The 14,069-nt window shown below is 30.8% G+C and overlaps 1 protein-coding gene across 1 annotated transcript in view; it reads right to left on the bottom strand.

Annotated features, from left to right (window-relative positions):
- Positions 1-5,209: 5,209 nt before the first annotated feature.
- The window catches only part of LOC132932337 (endothelin-converting enzyme 1-like), a 28,420-nt gene continuing 19,560 nt past the window's right edge, over positions 5,210-14,069 (bottom strand). The window contains exons 2-14 of the mRNA XM_060998656.1: positions 10,026-10,161; positions 9,767-9,928; positions 9,514-9,662; positions 9,385-9,447; positions 9,048-9,248; positions 8,794-8,921; positions 8,395-8,719; positions 8,146-8,327; positions 7,526-7,642; positions 7,166-7,421; positions 6,959-7,054; positions 6,505-6,581; positions 5,210-6,311 (exon numbers count right to left, since the gene is read on the bottom strand). Of these exons, the coding sequence (XP_060854639.1) occupies positions 6,221-6,311; positions 6,505-6,581; positions 6,959-7,054; positions 7,166-7,421; positions 7,526-7,642; positions 8,146-8,327; positions 8,395-8,719; positions 8,794-8,921; positions 9,048-9,248; positions 9,385-9,447; positions 9,514-9,662; positions 9,767-9,928; positions 10,026-10,161 (1,983 nt within the window). The 3' untranslated portion in view covers positions 5,210-6,220. The remainder of the gene's footprint in view (positions 6,312-6,504; positions 6,582-6,958; positions 7,055-7,165; positions 7,422-7,525; positions 7,643-8,145; positions 8,328-8,394; positions 8,720-8,793; positions 8,922-9,047; positions 9,249-9,384; positions 9,448-9,513; positions 9,663-9,766; positions 9,929-10,025; positions 10,162-14,069) is intronic.

Raw genomic sequence — 14,069 nt, 5'->3', positions numbered from 1 at the left:
AGGTATAACAAACCTTGTAGGCAGTTACAGAAGATCGAAAGGCTTAAGGCAATATTTCTGTTTTGGATTATATTGTACACACGCGTAAGATACGTTGCACGTGTATAGCGGATACGTTTAAAGGACCTTTATCGAATTCGCGTCTGTATAATATGAATCTTTTACAATAATATGGTAAAATATCATGTTAAGTCGCCTATATTATTTATAACCAGATCGCCGAGATATATTACATTTTTTTTTTTTTTTACTTTATAATCTGCACGCAAATATACCGCTCAGAGATGATTTAAATCTGATTGACCCGGTTTGAAGTGTATACGCGGTTTTAAATACAATTCATATTAATATTATTATGCTGTACCACAATACGATTAATACGGTCGTGGCGAGATGTGCTGCAGCATGCCGACAACACGCGCGCGTACCCATATATACTGTATATCGTCTGTATCATAATAATATATTGGCGCACTGCGGGAAATCAATCCGAAACACCGCCCATCGGTCGTCTCGATATATGCGTATATACTTACGGCGTATATTATATTACCTTTAATACAGCAACAGCGCATCATCGTAACAATATTATATTGTGCGTAACTCTACAGTATAACAACGGCGGTCGGACGTCAACAATGGCTGATTATTCGACAACTATAAGATAAGTGTTATAGAAAAGATAATATTACGCTCTATGATAGACATTATACGCGCGTGAAGTCGGGGCAGCTGTGTATATATAGCACTTCGAAATTAATTATGTACGTCGCGCATTGTATACGCGGTTTTGATTTGAGTAATATTCAAATACGACGCTGATAGCTCGTCGCCAGTCCCTCGGGCTACAGTTTAAAACCACGTGAATCTCAACCGCTACGATATTGGCGGGATGATATGAAGAGGTGTAGTGCGGATGTACGTCAGATGTCAGTCATCGAAAGTCCCCCGACGACGGCGGCGACAAATAATGTATGAACATTGGAATATATTAGCAGTCGTGAGCAGATACATATAGTTTTCGAATATTATATATCATTGCAACGACACCTATATATTGTATACACGAAATCGCCGATACAACTTTGTGCAGGATTTCGCATGAAAAACCTTTGGCGTTCGTTGGGTTAAAAATTGAATGGCGAGGTGTGACACCTATAAGCTGCGGATTACTCACTAGTGTGCCGTTTTCGGAACATCCCTGTATAGTCGTATTATAATATCCCGTTCGATTAAAAACAGCACGCGCCATGCGATATGAATCTCATCTTAAAAGTCGACCTTTACTGCTGTACGACATTATTCAAAATATTATTATCATTGAAAACGGTACAAATATACACTATATAAGACTTTATGCGTGTTCTTTTGCTGTTGTATAACCGAATAAGAATATTGTATATTCAAAAATCAAAAATCGGGATAATGCGTTTATGAATAGGAAACACGTAAACTTAAATTATAGGTATACCTTTCGTGTAAAATGTATAGTAAAAGTGCAGACTATTGCAGACGCAGCTAAATGTAACACCCACGAAAAATGCCATTAAAACGTACACCCACTGCCTATAACTGCTATTACATTATTACAATATATGTTATATTATGGTAGATAGTGTATTTAGTACGATGTGTTGTACGTCGTTTTAAAAGTAGCTGTATACTATATTACTATCTAATGTCGTGGCGTGTGCTATATAACGCGTAATTCGGTATTCATCCAAGCCGAGTACAAGTATTATATAGGTAATACGCATTACATAACGCACATCATCATCGTTATATCATACGCGCGTGCATTTCAACAGGATTACCAATAACGAAGTCTGATCATATATTATTGTGTTGTCATATTTTCACCAATCGTTTACTTTTAATCCGTTTCAGACGTAAACACGGTAAAAAAAAATTATAATCCCCACCCCCACCGCCCAGTCCGTTGAATGTCATGCTAATTTTGATAACTGCAAATATTTAAAGGTGCGTGGACGACAACAATTATTGTGGTTAGCTAATTTATAAAATAACTACGTCTCAACTAACCTATATATCTATAAGTATATCCTATATCATAATAATACCTCACTGCATGAGCGCGATCAATTATACATTTTTTCAATATTGCAATTATTAAAAAATTGATTTTGGAATGTTTTTAACGCGCATGAAGACTTATTTTAAAATGTTGAGATTTTTTGTACCGCTTAATGAATGTCCCATGACTCGAGATACAGACTTTTTTCAAATGAAAACTCACTTTTTTATTATAATTTATTTAGAAGATTATTTTTCTGAACATTTTGACGTATTAAAATCGAAATTCAAACAAGTAATTTTTGAGTTATTTAACTTATATTACTAGAATAGGTTAGGAAGTAATTGATAATGGATTTAGAAGATTATGAGGGCTATGATGACATGTATATTTAACGGTAATTTATATTAATATTCTATCAACATTTATAAATTGATGTGTAAAAATGGTCCTAGTATAATAAATACTAAATACAATACGTATTACATCTATTTATATTTTTGTAAAATAATTTTAAAAGGTATATAATTTTATCCTTGTATAAACATAGAAATGACTGAAAAAATACCGGTTTGAATTTTTAATTAGGTACATCGACATTTATAAAAAAAATTATATTGCCACAGGATATTCCATAATAGCTGAACAAAAATCTCAAGAATTTTATATTTAAACACTCAAAAATCAGAATTTGAATAAATTCATTATTGAATGAAAAAACTGCGGCGAGCACGCTTGGCGAATCTCTCTGTACATTATACAATATCTATGCGTTTTTTAACATGAGTACAATTATTATACTATTATATAGGCCGTCCATGCAAACCTTTCAAATTTAAGTTATGTTCAAGTATAGGTTTACCTAAGACCACCACGGCTGCAGGTTAGAAAATATCAGGTTTTCTTACAGAATTTAAGACAAAAACCGTTATTACGATCGGAGATAATATTATAATGTATATTAATATGGTACTGGTTTACAAAAAAATAAAAATAAATAAGAATTTATTACGGATACTAGCCGGTTCTACTGAACAAAATTGATTTAATCAGTATGGTTGTCGGTTGAACTATTTAGAAGAATCTTTATAAAGATAGTTAAAAATAGATATGGTTAATGAACTGAGAAATAACAATTTAAGAAACATGGGCTATAAGCAAAATACGTACCTATACACCAGTTATGTATTAAAAGTATCTTTTTTTTGAAAACGACTCGGCGGATTGTGAAATTAAAATCGTCCCACGTGACCTCGGATGAATACTCAATTGACTGCTACTTGAATTTTCAATGTAACTTGGCTGTTAGAGAACTTTTGACCGGTAAATAGTAATTGTTATGCCATGCACAATAGCAAATGATTTCTGTTTAGGTATCATTACGAATAACCAGGAACGTTCTTCCGTATATCAACGCATATTTTTATCGACGCTTCCTATAACGTTATCTCAATACAGTGTTGTTTTTGTTTTCGCATTTAGATTGCATACAGTGCACCGTCTTATCGGTGTCCACACTAAGCCGTGGTATTTTTAGCAGGAAACATAATATATTATTAATATTGTACTTGTTATCGGTAAGAGAATTGCGTTTGAACATTTTTTTTTCTAATCGTATTTTTTTTTAATGGTATCATATTTTTTTCTACTATTTTTATTAAATAATTCATATTATAATCTTATTGATTTTCAATTATTTAAATTTTGAACATTATATCTATAAAATATACAAACGATAATGCGATACATTAAATAGTAAAAGTAATTATTAAATATACTATTTAAAAGTTAATATAAATTAATTAGCTTTATTGTATGAAAAAAAAAAATAAAAAAAAAGTAGGAAATCATCTTTATGTTATATTAATATTAAATATCAAAAAAATACATGTAATTAACATGTCTTTCTATTAAATTAGTAGAAAAAAATGTTTATTAAATGTTAGTAGAACTGACAATCTAAATTTAAACAGTTGAGGTACCTACGAATTAACTCCGCTGTACACATTGTTTTAGGTTTACTTTTAGGAAACTATCGACTAAAAGTACAAACTGTTAAATAATATCCTCCGACCTTTATGCACATAAACATTATTTTACGTAAACTTTAAATATATATAATATATTATATATTATAGTAAACGACTAAAAAAAAAATTGTTTTTCATTTAATACGATACCCAGATACTCTTCAAAAATAACAAAATTTAAAATATAGTAATACAACAATAATGGTGGATAAATATAGATAATTACATTATATAACAATAATGTAATTATAACGTTACCATATCTTACGAAATATTTTAGATGTACCTAAATAATATTTTGTATAGAGATAGTCAATATGCCTGAAAAGTGCAAACAGATATGGTTTGTCTGCATGAGATTAAATAAGAATTTTTTTTAAATTAAGTTATAGAACCAAACCTAATCTTTACTTAAATTATGAGAAATCTTGATTAAGACTTTAAAGGTATTTAAAAATGTGAGAAAATCGATTTCGATAAACTTCACGAATAATTATAACATGTAATTTGTTTTCAGAAGACTTTCACACATCACTAGGTCAACTGGTACAGTAGTACGATTGACAATTTTTTTTACTGTTTTGGTAAAAAAAATCCTAGTCGGTATAATCGATATACTTAAAAAATTAATTAGATTTAAATGAAAAAAAATGAATTAACAAACATATTATTTTATAGAATGTACACATTGCCATACTATAGCATAACATCGATATAACTATAGAAGTAATATTTTAATTTCATATAAAAAATAGTTAAAATTATGTTCAAGATATACGAGTTTATTTTTTTTATATATATATAAATTTAAAATTAGGTTTTTTTATTTGCACATAAAATAAGACAATTTTTTATTAATTATGTTTAAACATAAAATACAAACATCATGGTATTTGATATTGTTTTACTCATTAATTAATAATTATGTAATAATTATTAAATTGTTCAATAATTTTAGCATACTTGATTCTAGGACCAATTAATTTATTTTAAGTTCACCACTAACATTTTATAATAATTCAAGTGTGCACATGGGTGTGTTTATTTAGCTAATTTAAAATTAAAATATCTAATTAAAAATATAAACATGTTTTTATACTACCTTCTATCAGTAATTATAAAAGGAATGCTATCATGCAAGCAATTTTCGAAAAGGTCAACCCACTGTTGTAATGTTTATTGTTTAGTATGACTTGTCCATTTAAAAAAACAATTAACATAGTATAATATAAATACAACGAAATTCGATGGTAAACCAACAATGTTCAATTGATGCACAAATGCGAGTGTTAGCCAATGAGAAATTAAAAGCTGCATAATAATAATAATTATATAAAACAATAATATATAAAATATCTTAATTTAATGGAAAATCCTTAAGCCTATAGTGTTTTTATTTATTTTTAAATATATTTCATAATTTTGTCATAAGTCTTACACAATCAATGTAAAAAAAAAAATTTAAAGTACAAAAAAAAATATTTCATATTTACATTTTAAATGTATATTAATATCAACAACAAAATAAGACTTAAATTTAACGTATGTGTATAATTTATGTACAATGAGTTCGACGTATAGAGAGAAAAAATGCAAAATCTTCTACCGACTTTATTTTGTTTTAATACCCTGTGTGTGAATTTGTAAAACTAACTACAATAATGACAATTTCTTGACATCTAAGTACCGCCATAAAAATAGATAATTGAACAGTTATAAAAAAAAATATAAAACAAAAACACACACATATCCAGTCTTCACAGCACACATACATGATGCATGTCGAAAAGTCATCAACGTTGAACGTTGATACATTAAACTGTTCCGATTCATGTGTGCGCAAATATGTTTTTAGAATAGGTACATAAAAATACTAATATGTATAATACGTATTGGCGATAAACTCTCCATCCGAAAATTATGTCATGGTCAATTTGCGCAAATTTTATCGTAAACAACAAAAATTATAGTAATAATAATAATAGTTAATAATAATAATAAATGATATCGATAATTATTGTAGTAATAATAATAATAATAATAATGAACGAGAAGTCACTAAAAAAAATTTCGAATACTCGTCGGTGCATAATTCTGAGAAACCGGATGCACTCTGATATAATAATGATATATTACAGTTTTACAATACCATCGATCAGTAGATGTATTTGCATGTTTTCGTTGGTCTCCCCATGCAGTTGAACGCGTTTTTAAACGATTCTGAATGTTCAGAGATCGTTTTTAATCTGTAAAAAAAAAGTAACACTAACATGAAAAACAATTTAATCGGTAATAAACGAAAAAAAGTGAGCACCCAACTCTGGACGCCTTACATAAAGCCGCACTACCAGCTTACATAATGTGTTGCCTATTCAAAACGCCGCGTTTTGCTCTCGATATAACATATTTATAAACACATAATAATAATATTATACTTACAAAAGAGATTCATCAGACATCAAGTTATACATGGTGTCCAAATCTTGTTGTTGTGGAGATTTTATTGTGCACAGAGACTGTAACGAAACAAGCATAAATATTGTTATTATATAATATTGACTTGTTGTATCATAGATAATATATATTATATTATATTTTATTAAATATACAGACACCGAAATATAACAAGAGACACTCTTTATGATTTTATATACTCGGTCGTAAAATAACCGTACTCTAAATATCGTGAGAATTACTAAAGTTTAATTTGATTAAATTTAACAGAACATTAAAAACTTAATAGATCACTTAATATTCAGACCGTTGCGGAACTGAAAATCTAATAAGGGACGCATAACCTAATCAGACTCGAACATCAAGTAGTATTTAAAAAAAAATCAAATTAATTGTCTGTATTAATTTCACGTAATTATTGTACTGCGGACGTCCTTACTTGTGCGTATCCTATGAAGAACAGCGCGTCATATTCATATGATTCCATAGCCGGTTGATGGTAATGTGGTTCAGTTTTTGTTATTTTTGACAAGCTCTGTAAAAAAACAAGGCATTAAATACAATTATAACTTTATGATTTATTGCGGTGACATAACTATCACTATATCACACACACACACATCATTATATCATCTGATAAACATACCTGGAGGGCAAACCGAACACTCGATACTGATAACATAGCTGTCAGTACTGTGTTGTTCGCGAACTCCATCTGCTGGTCCTTTAAGAATTGGCCAAAGCATTCGCGAGCCTCATTGGTGGCGACGATACTTCGGTTGACGGCCGCGGAGTGAGCTTGTAACAAGACACCGTCCGAACCGTGAGCCACTCCTGGTGGATACACGCTGGACAGAATGGCTGAACTGATTTCTACACCCAAACCTCCATACAATAAAGCTCTGTGAAATCGAACAGTCGTTAGTCTCAAGATAGATTATACAAACGGTGTATATGGTTTAGCCAACACATATACACATATATTTTATATTTTTTTTAAACTTACTCGGGATAACCGGTCTCGAAATAAGGTGGAGACAACAACGACAGTGGTATGATAACTTTGTTGCTGGCTACGTTGTACGTCACTTTTGGATCTTCAGACACCAAGTCATCCAACCACCTGCGGAAAATAAGACGATATCTAATTAAGACAAACCTATATATCATACTCAAAAATATATGCACAATATGTTGAAACCAAAATTGTTCGTTGATTGACCGTTAAACAGAAGTTTGTAAGTATAAATAATTAGCAATACGTATCTTAGTAAATTTGATGCTGAAATTCTTGTACAATCTACTCTTAACAAATATTTATTAAATTATCAGGACTAGTACCTATAACTTTTCTTGATTATTAATTATTATTAATAATATTGCTGTTTATTTGTATTGTTTTAAGTTTAAATATTTCTCGAATTATATTATTGTACATGTTTTTTTTTAATTATTATAAATTAAAGTACTACGTTATCAATGTAAGTAACAATGTAACATTAAAACAATAAATAATACCCTACAAAGATTTCCAACGTAAATTATTTAACTGAGACTCAGTATTTCTAAGTAAAAATTAAATAAAAGTATAGATATAACAGTATGTTTTTATCATATGAAACTAACCCATATTCTTCTTTCTTGGATTTGAGTTTGATCTGCGAATAGTCTTTAACGAATGATATGGCGTAATTTACATTTTGAAAAAAGTCGAGCTTTTGAATGGGCAACTGGCTGTAGAACTGATTTACATAATTCTCTTGGAGCATATTCTCTGGTAATCCGATTTGTACTGTTAATGAATTCAACTAAAACAAAAATGGGTGAATAGTAAGTCATTAACCAATCTCAATTATTTTTAAGGTACAAACTTACTTTGTTAATAACGTGCTCACGCAGTTCGGGTTCTAAGTCGTTGTTTTTGATGACATTTGATGTGATCGACTCTTTAATGTTTTCGAAAACGTCTTTCACTACGGCTACAACACCGGATTTATTTTCGATGTTCGGTTCTAGCGTAGCGGTTATACCGTATCCCATGAACTTTTGCAACAGAGAAACGCAAATCTCCCATCTAGGCGGTAAATCTTTCTCACCCGTCAGCTCAGCGGTGTAAATTTTGACAATTTCCCTAAACTTGACCGACAAATAAGGAACATAAGCCTCAGCCATTTTCCACATGAAATAGTCGTTTAGTCCACTATTTGAAAAACATAAATAAGATATTTTGTTAGAAATGAACTTATCGAAATGCAATGATGTCTAAAAACTAACCTGCGATCTGACGACGAAATCAGATTAGATAAGTTACTGAAATAAGTCGGCGACACTACTGAGATAAACGTGTCGTCGCTAATATTACTATCTGGAAACTTTGATTGCAATATGTCCAAAAGCGGGATCTACAACGAGAGACAAAATCGAAATCGATTAATATTATATATAAAACAAATAATAAAGAACTATATGATGTATATGGGCGGCTATATTATTATATTTGTTTATTATAACATATAATATCTCCGTACCATTCCAGCGATTTCTTTCAGTTTCGACAGCTTGAACCGTCGGTGAGAATTAAATGGATCCTCTTGTTTGCTAGCTGGCGTTATTTCCGCGATGCGTTTCTCGTAGTGGAACATGTCGTTACTAAATATCGATGCGTCACCACTGGTAGCGCCCAGCAATTGTGATACGTCCACCATATACTGTTTGTATGCGGTCACAATCTGCAAATTATCGTCAAAGCACATATTTATAGTACAATATATCTGTAATTCTATTCTCATTAACATTTTTATTAAATTATTATTATCATTATTACTATTATTATTATCATTATTATTATTGTGCACACAAACTTACTTTGTTTTCTTGCTGCCTATAATAGTACCTTCGGTCGGGTAAGCCTAGCCCTGCTGGAGATATCTGAAATAGTGAATCATTCCGCATTTTATACAACAGCCAACTAAAGTAATGATATAATAATAATACCTGAATTATGTTCTGGCCTGAAACCTTATCGTCAGGAACAACGTCTATCTTGAAAAACGGACTCACGCTGTATTTGGAGTGCAATTGTACAATGGTTTTAGTCACGTCCCACGCATGAACGTCAAAATCTTTCAATACATGCCAACCACCTAATATATATTATGAACATAATTGAATAATATATTATATTGTTTAGTATATATAAAAAAATCATTAAGAATGGACCACCCGAGAGATGAGTAACAAAACATACCTAGGATTGTACTAATAATCTTCTTTAAAGGTTTTCCTTCATCTGTTTCAATATTGTCTAGGTTCATGCACGATTCGTAGAAATGCTTCATCTTCCAGTTCAACGACGTGGAACTGGCAACGTTTCTCAGCGTAACGACCATGTTCCTGATCTTTATTTTTTCTAAACAAAGTAAATAAGTACAGTTTACATTTTAATGTTTATTCTATAATAATATATAATATTTTCAATACATATAATATACACTCTATGTACTTACGATCTTGTTGAATACGTTTTTTTAAACTCCACGAACTCATGTACGCCGGCAAGTCGTTGGTTTGTAGCCATCCTCCACAAGAGTATTCTCTAAAATTTTCACACGGCTGTTGAGTAAAGTTAATTTTGGGCAGAACCTTTAAACAAAAATGTATATCACATCAATATAAGTTTATAATATAATATATTATATATAATAAATGTTTAAAATTTAAACGTTATGTTACAAAGAGTTTCCTGTAGTATATTTGGTTGCGGATCGTTAACTCTACGCTTTAATTCGATTTCAAAACCTAAAGAAACGTCATGGGCGTTGTAGAACATCATACGAACCGCAATAACATCTAAACGTTATTACAAGTGTTGTAAACCATTTTTTTTTATTTATTTATAAACGACCTACAACGATCATTTAGCTCTGGATATAAACTATAACATTTTAGGTTAGGTTCATTGTTACCATACTTTGATACCTGAACAATAGATAGGTATAAAATTCATGCTAGAAGCGCATAACAACAGTCATTATAAAAATATATAGGTACTGAATACATTATTACAACAAAACACAAATGAGATTTATAGTTAGATTTTATCGATCGATTAATTAGAATTTAGTGCCTACACGAAACTTTCTAACAAATAACAAGTGCTAATATTTTGTAGATAAATAGGTAGTACATCAACATCATATTATAATTTAATATCATATTATTCATATTTTAATAACACCATCAGGTGATCAGTCGTATATTGTAGAAATGAATAAGCTAACGAGTATTATATTTTATTGTAGGTACGCGAAACGTTTACAATAATATTCGAAATTGTTGGAGTATACACGTAAGCAATTTTGAAAGAAAAATATATAAATCGAACACAAGTAAATGTTTTACTGTTTCCTGGACCAGGTAGTATAATCGCATTATTTTTAAAAAGGTAGCCGCTAATGGTATATATTATATATTTATACCCACAGTTAATGGAATCGGTCGTCTAGTGTATACGCCCACTCAGAAAACATTATTTCCACTGTACCTGTTGCGCGGACACTGAGAGTTTTATGAATGACATTCAAATAATCATGCGCCGTAGTAGCTAAGGTTAGGTTAACATTACCATTATACTATAAGGTCCGAGGATCCCCACATTTATTAAATGTAGCAAGACACTAGCCACAAAAATATGTCTACACCCTGCACCACCGATTTCGTTTAAATTGCACACATGTTTATTTCAACATATTGGTAATGCATTACAAGTATTTGATGCCATGGTTAAACATATATCGTATTCGATTGGTTTTTGAAAAATTGATTCAACTGAGGTATTAATCAAAACTCGAACTTTATAAAAATATCGAGAATACTATCACGTCACCTCGAGAGTAAAGATGTAATACCCTCGATAGGAGCGAGTTGTAGGTTAATTATAATAATGAAATTTCGGCAACGAAACAAAATCGTAGAAAAATACTGTAGAAATTCGCATCATCTGCGGTGTGTATAGTATATAAACGTGCGCAGACCACTATCCAGTATCCACTATATTATGTGCGGCTCACGATGAAAGGGGTTTTCGATACGGACGAGAGGCGTTCCGGTTCACCCAATGTCAAACGACCGTCAAGACAAAAATAAACGCTGCATCACTGTCCTCCGTGCAGCTCGTCACGTAATAATCACAATATGTTAATATATATTCCACGTGTGCATGATTTAGGTTTTTTTTAATTTTTATTTTTTATCCCAAAAATCTCAATGCGTAAACCCTGTGAGGGATTAATGGACCGTGTTGGCGTTCAATCGAAATGGGCTAGGCGAGCAGTATTTTTACGTCGTCACCCGAGCCTCGCCCTCGTATATGAACGATGTGTTACTGCTGTAGCAGTACGATGACATTAATGATAATAATAGTAATCATAATCATAATAATAAATAATAATATAATATACGCTACATCGGCCGAAAAAATGCACGGGAGTGCCCATCTCAGACGGAGTGCGCGCCCTATATATGGCTATAATCCTATATAATATATAAAATATGTATATATATATATATATTCACGGTCAGATGAAAATTTCGTTTCGTTTCAAGTCCTCGTAACACAGTCCGAGTGCACAACAAAATGATACGATATTATATTATACTCGAATACTTTCACTAGGAGGTCGTGGCCGCGTTCGACAATAGGCAAGGTTAAGGACGCACACGCTTTACATTATAATATTATGTTCTCCACGGGTAATCTTATAACCTGCATAATATAATATATTTATATAGGTACACCTGAATATAGCTGTACGGGCGAGTGTTTTCGTATAATTGAATTCGTCACAGTTATATATAGGCCTACGCTCGGACGATGAGTGATCTCGGCCATCAACGAGTCCGTCCTACGTAGATATAAGCAAATGATGCACCATCTACGGAGACGCAACCCCTCCCCCGCACACTACTCCACACGTGACACAAACAGTATAATATAGACAAAAAATTATAATAATAATAACGTCACGTCGTTGACAGTGTTTCATGTGTCGTGTCTTACTGTGTATAATATACATTGATCGGATTTTCCACGTATTCCTCACTTTAGGCGGTTGTACTTTTTCCATCCCTTCGGTGTTCGCAAAACGACCACCACAGACTTAACGGTTCTCATAACCATCAGCACAATCGTAAATATATATTTTTGTATAATACTATAGTCATATAATCTCACCTGTCACAGAATATAGTAAAGACCATACGCTTAATTTATATTTGTGTACATGATATAAATAATATACAAATATAACTGAGGCAAGTAATATGAGATCGAAATAGCATAACGACTATACCATATCGAATCATGTATATTATATACTTATGTGACTGTGTTTTTTCTCCTAAACTGTGTTTAATATGCAGTACAAATAATTATATATTGTCGACATCACCCGCACGTCCAACCGACAGGTTCACACCAACATGTGCACACGTGTGTTATGCGCTCCAAAAAGTGATAAAATATAGAAAAATATACTAGAAAAATTGACCAAAACAATAAGAATTTTAAGTCTCACAAGTTTATACTTGCTTTCAAGAATTAACATTTTTATGAATATTCGAGCAGACGTTTATTTTACAATTTTAAAATTATAACAAACAATGAAATGTTGGGTACCTAATGATAAAAACGACTAATTACAAACGATAGAGCAAAAAAATATCACCAATAAAAAAATTATCAAAATATATATATATATATTAGTATTAATAGCTTCGAAATTTTACTCAAATGAACAACGATAAAATGACTTTAATTTGTATTGACAACCAAGGACAGCATGTATAAAAGACATATTATACTTAATACAGTTTTAGTTTTTTTAAACCTTTACTGTTACACATTTTTTTTTATAAGTAGGTACCTACATCACAGTTTTAAAAACCTAAAACAAACTATGTATGTATATATCTTAATTATATTATTAATAACTCACAATACATTTTTATAAAATATTGATGACATAATTTGTATATTTTTTTTTTACGTGCTCGTGATTTAATGAATAAAAATTGTTTTTATCTACTGAATTCCCAATAGCTTATAATAAACAAACTACATTGATAAGAAATTGTTTTAACCATACGTCACCAATATATTTCAATACGTGATATAGCGAAATTAGATTTTAAAGTAGTAGTTTCCGATCACAGGGCCTTGTATATCGTTTGATAACTATGTATGAGAAAATCACAACTGTAATATGTATATATGTATTTAGAACTCTACGATAAACCACAAATATTTCGTTGCACAATACATGTACTATATCAATGTACCGCGATACTTCACTTTATAAACTGCAGATTAACAATTATCATTCAATACATTCAATGTAATATTAGTTTCTTGTTGATAAAATTATTTTATACGAAAACAATTCACTATTGGTGAATTATAACATGTTACATTGTTATACAAATTAAAACAGTCTTTTTGATACTAAAATGTATAGTTTGTTCATATAAACTACGAGCGTATATGTATTGAA

Source organism: Rhopalosiphum padi, chromosome 1 (assembly GCF_020882245.1).
Source record: "Rhopalosiphum padi isolate XX-2018 chromosome 1, ASM2088224v1, whole genome shotgun sequence".
Taxonomy (NCBI): domain Eukaryota; kingdom Metazoa; phylum Arthropoda; class Insecta; order Hemiptera; family Aphididae; genus Rhopalosiphum; species Rhopalosiphum padi.
Note: the sequence above shows the minus strand (reverse complement) of the source record. Positions and strands in the feature narration are given on the sequence as shown.